At 35.8% G+C, this 13523-nt stretch overlaps 1 protein-coding gene across 9 annotated transcripts in view; it reads left to right on the top strand.

Annotated features, from left to right (window-relative positions):
• Positions 1-13523, top strand: part of LOC126917584 (teneurin-m) — a 652557-nt gene that overhangs the window by 555055 nt on the left and 83979 nt on the right. For 2 of the 9 annotated variants that reach the window (XM_050724611.1, XM_050724612.1), the window contains one exon: positions 4794-4866. The exons of the other annotated variants lie outside the window; for them this stretch is intronic. In XM_050724611.1, the coding sequence (XP_050580568.1) occupies positions 4794-4866 (73 nt within the window). The remainder of the gene's footprint in view (positions 1-4793; positions 4867-13523) is intronic. 9 annotated transcript variants of the gene reach the window in all.

Consider the following 13523-nt stretch of genomic DNA (forward strand, 5'->3'; position numbering starts at 1 on the left):
GAGGATTAATGGAAATGCACGTCCGACCGGAGGAGACGATAGACGTATGAGAAAGAGCCGGGGGCTCGGTTCAGGATTGATAAAGGCAGCTTTTAACCCTTAACTGGTATTCCGGCTTGGTAACGATGATATATGACGTGGCAGGATCACGCCTGACCTTGATAGCTGCCGGAACGAGGATAAACGGGACTATAGCTTTCGTTTCATCGGCATTCTCACGCGTTAAATATCGATCGTTTGATATATACGACGTCGCTTCGAACGCGCGTTCTTGTCCGCAACATCGTCCGATGGTTTGTCAGATCGCTATCACCACTGAAAGACAAGCCGGTCATTCTGTTCGACGCTCGATGCACACGATGCTCCACGCGACGATGAAGTAATTGTCGATCCTCCAGGAACAGGTAGATTATATACGCGTGCACGCGTATTCAACAGGTGTCGTGCTAAGAACCACCTCATTTGCTTTACTTTTAGTTTTCTCTTCCCTCTTTTTTGTTGTTCATAGTCACATCAAACGCTTGCATGGGCTATTAGCGATGCAAAGGAATGAAATGTTATGATTATACAGGGTGATTCTCTCGCTAGAGGCCTCACTGTACTGTAATATTGAAAATAATTCGAAGCTTCTAGCGAGATAAGTTTCAGCCTATATCAACTTCTCTATAAATACACAGTATCATAATTGAAGCTAAAAAATTTTAGTGACATGAAGAAGAAGTGTCACTTATAAGAATTTAATTTTATCATATATCATTATTTAGTTTTTAATGAAACAATTTAATGATTCAATATTATGTATACGGTCACACAGAATAAATACTTTACGTAATTTAACAGTTATAATATTACCTTTATTTAGTATTGTAGTATCGTGGAGGAGGAACCTGAGGGGGTATCGGGCGAATTATAAACAAGCGGTTGCGGAACATTTGCGTGGTGGGGCTAAAACAAAAGAGATGAGGCTAAGACAAAAGAGATGAAGCTAAGACAAAAGACAAGGAATTGCTAAGGTACATAAACGAATTAAAAGCAGTGTTAGTCGAGAAATCAGAGAGTGTAAATCGGGAAGTTTGGGAGTGCGAATTGCGTTGTCGAAAGAGTGTTGGATCTGTGGTGACGAGAGTTGCAAATTAACTATCTAGTTGTCTTAATTATAATACGTTATTGTGAGTAGTTCACGTTAAACAACTAATCCTTTTCTGTTTAATCAACATCTGTTTAATCCATTTATTGTAAATAAACTAATTGTGGTATAAGATCCTACAGTATTATATTTAATCGCAAACTTAATATCTGCAATTACACGAAAAACGTAGTACGTCACCGAAAAGGCATGTGTTTTAAAAGAGAGTGGCAAAACTGATGCGAAACCCAAGGGCAATTTCTGTGGAATGGCAGCTCTTCTATCCTCGCAATTTCCCGTGAACTAACGATCCCTTTTCGGCCTGTAATTATCGGTCCGTGGCATGAGTCATTGCGGTTCGGATTAGACTGTTACGCGAATCGATTAGCGATCTCGAGGCGAGCCACGATCATGATAATTCGTCGAGTTACCCGTCATTCTACCTGCTAGTAATGACCTTCGCCGGAGGGTCGAGTCATTCGTGGGAGGGTCGACCCTTCTCTTGAAGACGTATCCGATCCACGACCATGAGAAAATAATACGGCGAAATTTCTCTAAATACTTTTTAACGAACAATCGCAACCTTGTTCCTGAATAATGTGGCTCGTGATTCACTTGGGAAATACAAACCCCCTGGGTATATGATTCTCTGCATCACTGTTATTACTGTTATGGAAATGATTCTTTATCGAAAGATAAAATTATTTCAAAAAACATTTGTCATTTTCATTTCTTTTTTTACATTTTTCATTATGTGACTTGTTTATGGAATGTGAGAAAGATTGATAGAAAGATTTAAAGATAGGACGAGAATCGAGTGACTAAGATGATAGGAAAGATTAGAATTTAGATTACAATTTCTTAGAAATTTTTATATTTCAAAAACAAGTGTTGTTTACTGGATGTTTTGAATGTTAATGTAAATGGAATATTTCGCGCGTAAATTTGAATTTTATTTAAACAGCATAATTCAACCATTCTAAGCTTCCTGATAAATAAACCAATATTCAAACCCGTAAAAATTAGAATAAAAATTACCATATCTCTCATCAACTTCTCAGCATCTTTCAACCGAAATCGAAGAGGAAGCAAATCGTTGAACGAGACGAAAACCGTGGACGTTCGCCGGAAAGCCAATTAACCGAGGAAGTAATTTTGATTTACGTTGTGCTGGCCCGGTAGAACCGCGGGCGGTATCCTTTATTCCCAGAGCTAACACTGCCACGGGAACCACTTTAAGGGGGATAAGTTATGTACGTGCTCGCGGTCACCTGCTACATCGGCCCTCGAGATGCTTTCGAAGCTCGTTGCGCGAGAGCAGGTGCATTGTGTGCGCTCGTCGTCGTTCGAACTTGAGGATCGCTTACGCCCGGCAACCCGCGCGCAACGAAATGTTCAAGCCGAGGCCGAAAACCGGCCGAAAGACAAAGGAGCCACGGGGGCTAGCGTAGTTGAAGCGTGCACGCTCTTCATTCCGCCTCTGACCTCGAGACTCCAGTTAACACAAGAGATGCCTCGGAATAATCGCACTCTGACTTTTTGCACGTCGAGTGTTTTCTCTTACACGTTAAGTGGAGGTTCTGTGTTCAGGTGAAGTGATTTTGTTAGGGAAAAATCGGGATAGGGGTTGCTTGGTTTCTCGTGCTTTGACTGACAACGTTTATGTAATTTTATATTTCTATATAACTAAGGAAATTCATCTGTTGAAGATTTCAGTATATTAGGAATGTTGTATTATAATTGGAATTTTTATGCAAATTCATACTTTTGTGATCGATTAAATCTCCCAGAAAGTCAGTTAAGAGATAGATACATATTTCAAAATGCAAATAACAAACCAATTGAGGAACCAAACATTTCGACGACTAATACTATTCACTTCCAAAATCGTTATACAAAATACATATTATACACGATATACATGTTATTACAAGTATTATAATACTTCTAGAGACATTTAAATTCGCTTGAAAGATTCATTTTTCGATCCATATTTTCTTAAAGCGCCGCTAGTACCTTCCTCGAATATTTAACGCGCGGCTTGCACCGTTTTCATTCCGTCGCGGTAGAGAAGGAACCTCTTACCGCAAAATGAAAAAGCCACCCTCTTTTTCACGCGGCAAACCCGCGGGAGAACGCGCGTTCGTCTGAATTTTTTTGTCGCGCCATTGTGGTTATTCGCAAAGTGCAACACGGCAACACGCGCAAGAGGGTTCACATCCTGAATGTAGGATGGGGGAGAACCAGACACGAATTAACATCGCCAGGGGTTGCGTTTTAATCTGAGGTGTGTAGAATTCGCTCGCATGAGTCACAAACTCTTTCCACCGGACACCATACAGATTTAGTTTGTCTTACTACATATTATTACGATTGCTATTAAGGCACACAGTCATATTGTCATTTTGTAAATTAGTTCCTTTTCTTACTTACTTTTTTTTACGACTCTCTTCTTTAATTTGCGAGCTTCTTCTTTATGTGCACGTATTATGAGTCTCTCTCAGGAGCCAAACTGGTTAACTCCACCTTTACATGATACAATAGAATTTATAAATAAATGCAGGCAATTAGTAGATTATGAATTTTTATGCAAATTTAAAAATTCGTTTTACGTATTAAAAGTTATAATGTATAATGGCTTTTTTATGTTTATGTATATTATATGCATTCTGTGTGTTTTTGCGTCTATACATTTTTCATAGATGCATAAAGATCCGTAGTCTAATAATTAATATCCACGTCAAAGAACAAAAATTTTGTTTATCACTAGGAGATACTATAAATAATCACAAGTTTCAGCGTCATGGGGGTAAGAGAGCGGCGACTTGAACCTCTGTCACCCTACGTCATAGTATTCACCAACCCTAAAGATTGATGGTGACAGCGCAGGGGTAGGTCCAGTCATCGATTCGGGAGAGGAAAGTTTAAAGTTTCACTCCCAAACACGTATTGCCTCTTAAATACACTTAAGCTTAACAACCATTTTTTGCGTGGGTAGTGGAGATTTAACATTTTTACTGGAGACATGTTGATGACGAAGAAAATTGGTAAAGCTATATAGGTGGTCTTGAAGCTTTCGGTGATCTTAGTCCTGATCTAAAATACTCAGCCAAGGAAAGAAGTCTGAGATGTCTGATTTAAGATGTAAAGAAAGCATTTCTAAATATCTTTCATTATTGACAAAGTCTATTCGTGAATGAGGTTAAGAAAAATGGTAAAGAAAATTGTATGTTCATTTGGAATCTTTACGAGCTGATAAAATTTAGTTCTTTTTTTATTAGAATTAAATTTAACAAGATTCAACCATTAATTGCCAAGTTTGATCAAACTTTATTTATTGTTAATTATTCACATTTCTGGGAATATTCGTTATGTTAAATCAAACAAAAGTTGTTCTAGAAAATTTCACGAAATGTAGCAACTGATATCGCAATTTTTCATTCGCATAAATAATTTTTTAGTTAACTAGAATTTCAATAATATTTTAATAATAATGGACACTAATGAACTCTAGCGAAAAATAAGCAGTAGTTTCGAGGAACGTTTTGAGAATGTTTTATGACGAAGTTAGAGAAAAATTGAATAAGGGTAATTATATTACTCGTATTGTATTTTAATTTCTATGTTTCATCTTTTTAATTAACGAATGGTTTCTCTTTTGTTTCAGGTACGTACACACGATTTTAACATACGATGCACACTGATGCGCTCCACTAATACAGACACGGACGAGACGTCGTGTAAGTAAATTTGAAGGATTCTATACGTTCACAGGCTTCCACCTTTTTTTTATTTTCTTTAAATCTTTTCCCTGATTCTGTACATTTTCTCCGTATTGATGTATTTTTTTTTTTTTTAATTTGTTACTTGACAAAAATTTGGTATTGGGATTTAAAAAAGTATGGAAATATGGAAATTATCGGTTGAAATGTTAAAGAAATTTAGTATGAGCCATTAACGTTGAACGAAGAATATTATCAAAAGTTTTCTTCGCTTCATTTAGCATTTTACACTCGAATGGTGGCCAAATCTGGATCTTTACTTTCGTAATATATTATAGATCGGGCGTAAATATTGCGGATATTAGAGCGGAAATGATACATTTTTCAAATACCGCGGTTTCTCTAAAGACCTCGAACGTCGAATTTAAAAATCTGTGAGATAATCTATACAACATATGTATTATATCTTCGGCATTAAATCTTTAACTTTCAACAATCTGTATAGATACGACAATCGAAAAGTTAATATTAAAAGTTTGTATAAATACTATAACTTAATTAATTAGAAAGAGAATTTCTATTTTTTTACATTGCAACATTGAAAATCATATATTACCTATATTTAAAGCAGTCCAAAATTTGAACGTCAACCAGTTAGTATCAAAGTAATAATATCTAACTAATATACATATAATAGACAATAATATTTATAGAAATATATAAATACAATAAAACAATAAGAAGTAAAACGTGTACTAAAAAAACAAATGAATGACATGAAAATAAGAAGACAAAAGCACATACATTTTGAGTGTAAAACTCTAATTTCAGCCCTTTGATATATGGAAAGCGACAATAATAGAAATAACTTCGAAAATCACATAATCTCAAGCTATATTTTATATAACATCAGTACCGGATTTCTCTTTCTAAGAACCTCACACGATCATCTGATTACCTTGTTTATTTATGAGTCGTTTAAACACCGACCAATGATTTTCCAAGGTTCGCGCAAACGAGTTTCATCTCCCACGACATGTGGTTGAGCCGGTCGCTTTAATGTTGAAATGATTTTACGGTTTTAACGTAGCTCTTGCCGTATCCCTGCTTCGATTTCTTTTTAAGTTTCTCGGGGACGTCAGAATTCACGACCTAATGTCTTTTTAATTGACAAGAGCAATTATTTGATGTACTATCCCGCTTCCAAGCTGATTTCCTTCTTCGAAACAATTTGTAATCGTTCACGGGACTGTCAGTTTTTTGAAATTCAATATAAATCCAATACCATTAAACCAAATATATTTGCTGCGTTTCCCACAAAACTACAAAACATTTTAAAAGAACCCGAAAATATCAATCAAGGTAAATTTGTTATTCGTTATTTGTTATTATTTGCTTTTTGTTATTCCCTCCTTTTATATTTCCCTTTAAGAGAATCAAGAATATTCGTTCAAAAAAATTATTCAATAAAAAAAGACAGCAGAAGGAGTACAACTTTATTAGCAATAATCTGACAAGCCAATTGTAATTCATTTTCCTGACATACGCCCCAAAAAAAAAAAAGAATAAAATAAATAAACTACAAATACTACAGGTTTCTTATCATAATAAAAATATAAAAGAATATCTTTCAAGACAACAGATTTAATTTTTTCTTCTCGAAAAAAAGAACATATTGAATGAAGAAACGTAGTTAGATGCAAAGAATTCCAAGAGGTTAGATCCACGTGACTGAGAAAGCAGGGCCTTTCTCGCAATATTATTCTACGTTATGGTTGAAAAGCGAATAAAGTCCATTTTCGAGGACATCGAGCAAGGAATACAATCGAACTAGCACTTCCGCAACAAGCCATTGTAGGCTAAACGGGCGAGCTTCTTTAAATCTGGCCTGCTTTATAGAGAATTTTACCTGCTTTCAATCGACCATTTCACATGAACGTTTCGCCATGTTAAATCGAGTACTGAAGCTGTTTGTGCAGCCGTCCCGCGTTTATCCGAACGAGAATCACCTGGAGAGTCCAAAGACGTGTCCTTACTCAGTGTTTATCGAAGCAATTTTCTGCTAACTGAGTCAAAATAGCCCCATTACGAATGTCCAAACCACTTTTCTGGTATACTTAACCCTCACTTTGTTTATATTTAACTCCTATAGTTATAATTATCCTGATTAGACTATATTAGTAGAAGTAGCTATTTGAATAATTTTGGAAAAATTGTAGATTTTTGTTCGATGAGCTTAAGTAGTCGTTGTTTGTATTGTTGTTTTTGAAGATTAATGGGGAAAAAGCTTATGGAAATGTATAATTTATTATTATTTAATTATTTATTCATTTAAAGTCGCGCTTAAATGCAGAATGTTTTATTTATATTTCCGGACAATATGAAAATAAATTACTGAAATCGAGAAAAATTCCTGAAATAAAAATAATTTTTGCGTCAGCCCAACAAATTCAGATTTGAACAGCTTAAATACGATCGTCGCACGGCAATGCAATTTTGTTTCGCTATTAGAAATCCTGAGTAGCATAACAAAATTCTGCTCCTACATTTCGTTTCCACCCTATTCTACAAAATTAATTCATCGAACATTCTTATATCATCTATCCAACACAAAATCTTACAATCGAACGTAAATGTGGCTTTTAATATAATCGGGACATAGCAGTTAGTAAAAAGTAGAAAATAGAATAGTAAGAATTTCGTCAGTCGTCAATGAGCAATCGAATAGAATAGTGACGTATCGTATTGTATTACAATGCGTTATGTTATCACATCATCATCATCATCATCATCATATTATTATTATTATTATTATTATTATTTATACGCAAATATACACATATATCTGTCTAACACAGGCAAATATAGCGTCAATCGAGTTGCATAATTTAAAAAGCAGACACTGCTATGGAAATGCTCCGTTATTCGAAGATAAACGACACGCGATTCACTTTGACTAGTGTGTTCGCTTTACACGAGCGAATGAAGGCGATAATCAGATTTCTGTTGGCGTAATCGTTTCGCCCGGCGTCGAAGCTTTCCAGCGAACTATCGCGGCTCTCTTCGTTAAGGTGGAATGAAAGCTAACGCTATTTTCCAACAACTAACAGGGTGGTCTCGTCACAGACCAATCAACCGCTGCTCGCTTCCGAATAGCCCCTTGAGGTACCTAAAATTACGAGGTCCGAGACTGGGCTCGGCCTATCGGTCTCCTAACGACTCAATTTCCCATCCACTATCTCCTATACACTCATCTAGTAGTCGTCCTCATTCTTCGTTGTTTGTTTTTCCAATTTTCCGCAGACCTGGTAAACAGATAGAAAAAGATAGATGGAAAATGAAAAGAAGGAAGTAGTTGCTGACAAAGGTATTTCTTTTGGATTTGGGTTCCCAACTTGCACAATGATTCTTAATATTACAACTTTTATTTATAATTTGGCTCATCGCTTTACAATCGACTTGACGTCATACAATGTTCATATGAATTGAGAATGATACGTTTAGAATAATTTTAATTTAAAATAATACGCACACGATCAGAATAATGTTATTTTCGAATGACATACTCAATTATAATAATGACAAACGAGATAACGTATATCTTGTGGATCGCGAGTGTGTTAATGATGTAACACTGATTTTGAACAAATGAAAAAGAAAAGATGTAACATACAGGGAAGTTACGTATTATTTGATCTCAAAGTCTTGAAAAAAGATTGAGGAACACTGTCCAAAACCAACGGTGTGACACTCGGAGGCTAAAAGGGACTAATTGTGTCTACGGAGAAATTAGGATTGCCGTCGAGGCGTACTTCAAACATCCTTTCCGAAAAGGAAGAGCCCCTTTTTCAGTTCGGACGCTAAAAGATATCCCTTCTGATAGGTAGAAAAAATACTGACCCAGCAGGAGACACGGCGCGGCGTCTGGCGTCCAGGAGGGCCAAACCTCTATTGTCCTGTATTCAGGCGCCCCGTCAGGACTGTTTAGGCTTTAAATGCAAATTTAGAACGAGGACAATACCTGCCACGATTGCCAGGAACCGTTCGCTTTGGGTGGCAAACGTAATGTGTACAACAGACACCAAGTATATACATAGGGAATATTGCGAAATGAAATCTTGGGTAGTCTGGACCCGTAAGGAAGAAACGATGCCGATCTTTAGGTTAAAGAGACCGGCGTGTGCGCCACATGTCACTAGTCACCGATAAACAGCAACACATCCAGCTCCATAGTAAAGAAAGTAATTGAAAAATGAAAAAAATACAAAAATTCTGCATTTGCATTAACACGTTGAAATACGATGACTTTTATTAATATTGAAACCACTATTATCGAATTGAATTAATTGTTCTTTGATATTGGATTGTTCGAAAAACTCGTAGTAAATCTAAGAACGATTGAAAAGTATTGTATTTTTCTAGAATATTAGAATTTTATTAAATAATCAATGCATCATTTCTTTTATGATAACATCGTTATTTAATTTATAACACTTTACGCTCAACAACATTTTATAACACTATTATAAACAAATATAAAGTATCTAAAAATTAGTAAGAGTCACTATGTACACGATATATTGCGAAATGGAATCTTCTCTTGGAAGGAAATCTGTACTCGTCAGGAAGAAATGGTGGCAGTCTGTGTACCACGTGCAGTTCACCGGTGACCGGGAAAAAGAAGGCCGCTACGTGACGAAGAACAATCGTAGACAGATCTAGGAACAGATGGATCGACGATACCGCGACCTGAATCCGACCAGATGAAATCTGGTAACACTCGGCACGTTCTGGTGTAGAATAAGAGAAAACCTATGCAGTGTGCAGCTTTTTAAAGCTTGAAAAGTTTCGTCACTTCTACTAGATAACGAATTGTGCGGGCTAAAGAAAGCTGCAGGACACGTACCGGAAGAATGTTCGGTTGGTAGGATTTATTATATTTCATTTTGTAATAGTGAAGATTTGTACAAAGCTTCATTTTCAAAGTCATGGGATCTTGGGTTTAATCAGATGAGATTGTATAAATCGATTTCATCATGCGGTGATGAATTTTTAAAATCATGTTTGGTTGTATTTGAAGAAAATCGTATTTTCTGAATCTCAATTACTTTCTAATCATGAGACAAGGTTCTTAAATACGTTCTTTGTTTACGTAGGATAATCTATTCAGAAAGCTAGAAAGTACATTTGTTGTTATGGTCATTAGCCAGGTACCTGTCCTTTTAAATAACACTAGAACCACTAACGATAACATAGGATTCCTCGAAGTTAACCCTTTTAGAACACTAATTGCTTCTAATGCACGTTAAGTTTGTGATTAGATAATATAGCAAGTCCCCAGAAAATTTTCAAATAGTTCTTTCCAAGTATCTATCCTAAAAATAATGAAGCTATACTATTTGAAGAAAATACACGTTTTGTCTTAAGAGCAAGGAATATCACTTCTATTCTCGTGCGTCGCGGCAAAGAATATTTTCTGAACTAGGCTGGACATCTTCACACTTTCCTCAGTCACAGCTGGAATTGTTTGCGTTAAGTGTCGTGTTCCCTCGTGGTCCATCTGGATGTCGGGTCAGAGATCATGCTTCAGGTTCGCAGGATGTACAACTCGTACGTGACGTGATATTTTGTTTCCTTTAGACCTTCGCGCTTCTAATATACCGCTTTCTTATAGCCAGTTTAAAATAGAGTTGGACTACGCAGTACCGCTATGGGTACGATATTTGGACAATTCAACTAACTACTTACTTATATAGGGTGGTCCGTAACGTTTATCGAATGTTAAAATTGTTAATTATATTCTTATCTTGTGATCTTCATATTTATCGATCAGTGGTGTTGTAATAAACAAGTTAGTGATATTGTACAAAATATACCATATGCGAAATTTTCCAAAATATCCTATGAAATTGTTTTGAAATAATTTGTACTGTTCAGTAATACAGAACGCATTATTCTGTCAACAGCGTTTTCGAAATGAAAGAAACAAAGAACGGAAATATAGGTATAAAATATATTGAAATAACAATCACGATTTGAATTAATTCACTCGTTGTATCGTAACGTTAAATAATAAACTACGTTTATCGGGATAATAAAACATAAGAAATTATGTATAAAAATATCATAAATGAATCATTTTTAATCAATGGGGGAAAAATAATCACGTTATACAAAATATACATATAATACATCTCTTTTTTTTATCATTCTTTTAATTCTATAATATTTTTATGTTTTGTATTAAATGTATTATATTTTACTGAACGATAAATCATTAATAATCATAGTGAAGAGCTTTATTCAAGAGTTAACAATCGGATTGTAGAAATCAAAGAGCCTTTTTGCAGAGTGGGAAATCCAAGGAAAGAGTTCTACTTTGAGTACGGGGTGCTAGTGATCGATGGCAGTATCGATTGGTATCAGGGGGCAATATCATACCCCAGGGATGTAATACAGCCGCACTTGGAGAAATTGCTAATCCCCCACGAACCCCGTTCCTTCAATACCCTGTCGTGGTATTGCGTTTGTTGTTCGCTATATTTTGCTACACGCTGGAAGTTTTCTTTACCCTAAACGATCATTTTCCTATAATATTTTCATGGCACTACTCGTTTATGGACTCTGATAAGACTTACAGTATCGAATTAAATGAAAATTAAGTAGCGCCTTACTCGTCAATTTTTATAAATTAAGAGACATCAGTTATTAATATGTCAATATCAATATTTTGAATATCAATTATTATGTTGAAGATATTATTTAAAAAATTGTGGTATTATTAACGCGCTAAACTAACTACGTTTACACGGTAAATTTTTTACAGTTTGTAATATAAATACCATTCGGATTTCAAATAGATTTACAACTCTCTGAAAATTTACCGAATGTCCATCTGGACAAATTGTAAAGTACAAATAAAATAATAATAATAAAAAAAAACTTTCTGAATATTCCTTAAGTTTGGAACATATGGCTAGCGTTTAAGTCTTCAGAAGCCAGACATTTATCTCGATGAAATTGTTATATAATATAATAGGCACGTACCTGGTGAACTCAAAATGTTTATTAAAAAATTGCAAGTTCGTGCATATAATCCAAAGGATCTGTAACGATGCATTTCGCGCTTATCAGATGTAAACAGAGTTAATTCGTAAAATTTGCTTGTGAAAATTCGTTTTATTATCGCGAAAGTTAATTTTATTATCAAACTTATTAGTCGCTAAATAATCTATAAAAACTCACACGAAACCTATTAGTACCAAAAATGCCACACCTGTTCGAAACCATTTAAACTCTCTTGCCGAATGTTGTCTCTGTGGAGATCGGGGAATCTTTATCGGAATCCGCCCTATTCCCTTAGCACATTCGGATATCACTGTGGCTGACGTACGTGTGCGTTAATGCTCGGTGTTTTGCGTGGTTTGATAGGGGTGAGTGTCGGAAGAGGAGGGATTTAAGGACCCCTCTCTAGTATTCGCGCGCGTGCAATCGTCTGAGTATGCGTAGCACCGGTGAAATCTTCGTCACGCGTACGGCATAGCATAGGTACAGGCCCCACGTCTCTGTTTTGGTCCGTGGAATCACGCAAACACCCACTGCGAATACCGAACGAATGCCTGGCATCGGCCGATGCGCTCCAGAAGGGTGGTAATCCGATCCGGTTTCCGGCAACTCGGGGCTTGCGCCTCGTAAATTTCGTATTCCATCCGCCCGCGCTGTGTCTATCATTCGACTCCCTATTATCGCGTTTTTCACCCCTTTCCCTTTATTTTCTACTTCCTCCTTCCTATACCTCAAGCCTTTACAGCCATGAATTCAACCATCTTAGCTCTTTACAACCTGGATTTATAACATAGATTTTGCTCATTTCTATCTGCAAATTTCAAAAATATGTGAAGAATATATATAGTATATTGTCAAGAGAGTTCAGTTTCGCAATAGAAAAAGCAATTGAGAAACGAATGAAACTACAGATCCTGCTAATACTATTATGAATTAATACGTTAAATTAAATACCGTACTATGTAGTCACTAAAATGTGCTAAATGATCGATTTGTTTGTTAGAAATATTACAGAAAATTAATGAAATGTGCAGATGTCTGTAGAAAAATGGAATATGATTTTTGTTATATTTTTAGGAAAAGTCAACGACTTTGAATACTTGGGAAGTACAAAACTAGAAGTAAAAAGTAATTAAAGAAACATATAAACAGATAAAGGATCCTGTACATTGTGCGATAGTAATCATCGTAATACCCGTATTAAGAACAAAGTCTAAATTTGAAACCGCAGATCTGCCGGACATTTGACCGAAGGTGGACTTAGTCCCTTTATCGAGCGAGAACATACGAATCGAGGGTTGTTGTGTAAATGGAGCGAGGAAAAAAAAGGGAAGGAAATGCGTGAGATGTAATGGGAGGAAAGGAAGAGGGATGAAAAATGTTTGGAAGGAATGTGTACTTTCGGGTATTTGATTGAGATTTGTGATATTTGGGTCGGTGAATTAAAGATACAGCGAAGAAATTGAGGATATAAAATTATTTGTGGGACGTGGAAGGCATCTCTGGAAGTAAAACTAATGTTTATACATATAAATATATACATTACCGCTCACAATTTGAAAAGGAAGGAAAAATGATGATACAAACACTCTTTCTTAAATATACGTCAG

Source organism: Bombus affinis, chromosome 6 (genome assembly GCF_024516045.1).
Source record: "Bombus affinis isolate iyBomAffi1 chromosome 6, iyBomAffi1.2, whole genome shotgun sequence".
Classification (NCBI taxonomy): domain Eukaryota; kingdom Metazoa; phylum Arthropoda; class Insecta; order Hymenoptera; family Apidae; genus Bombus; species Bombus affinis.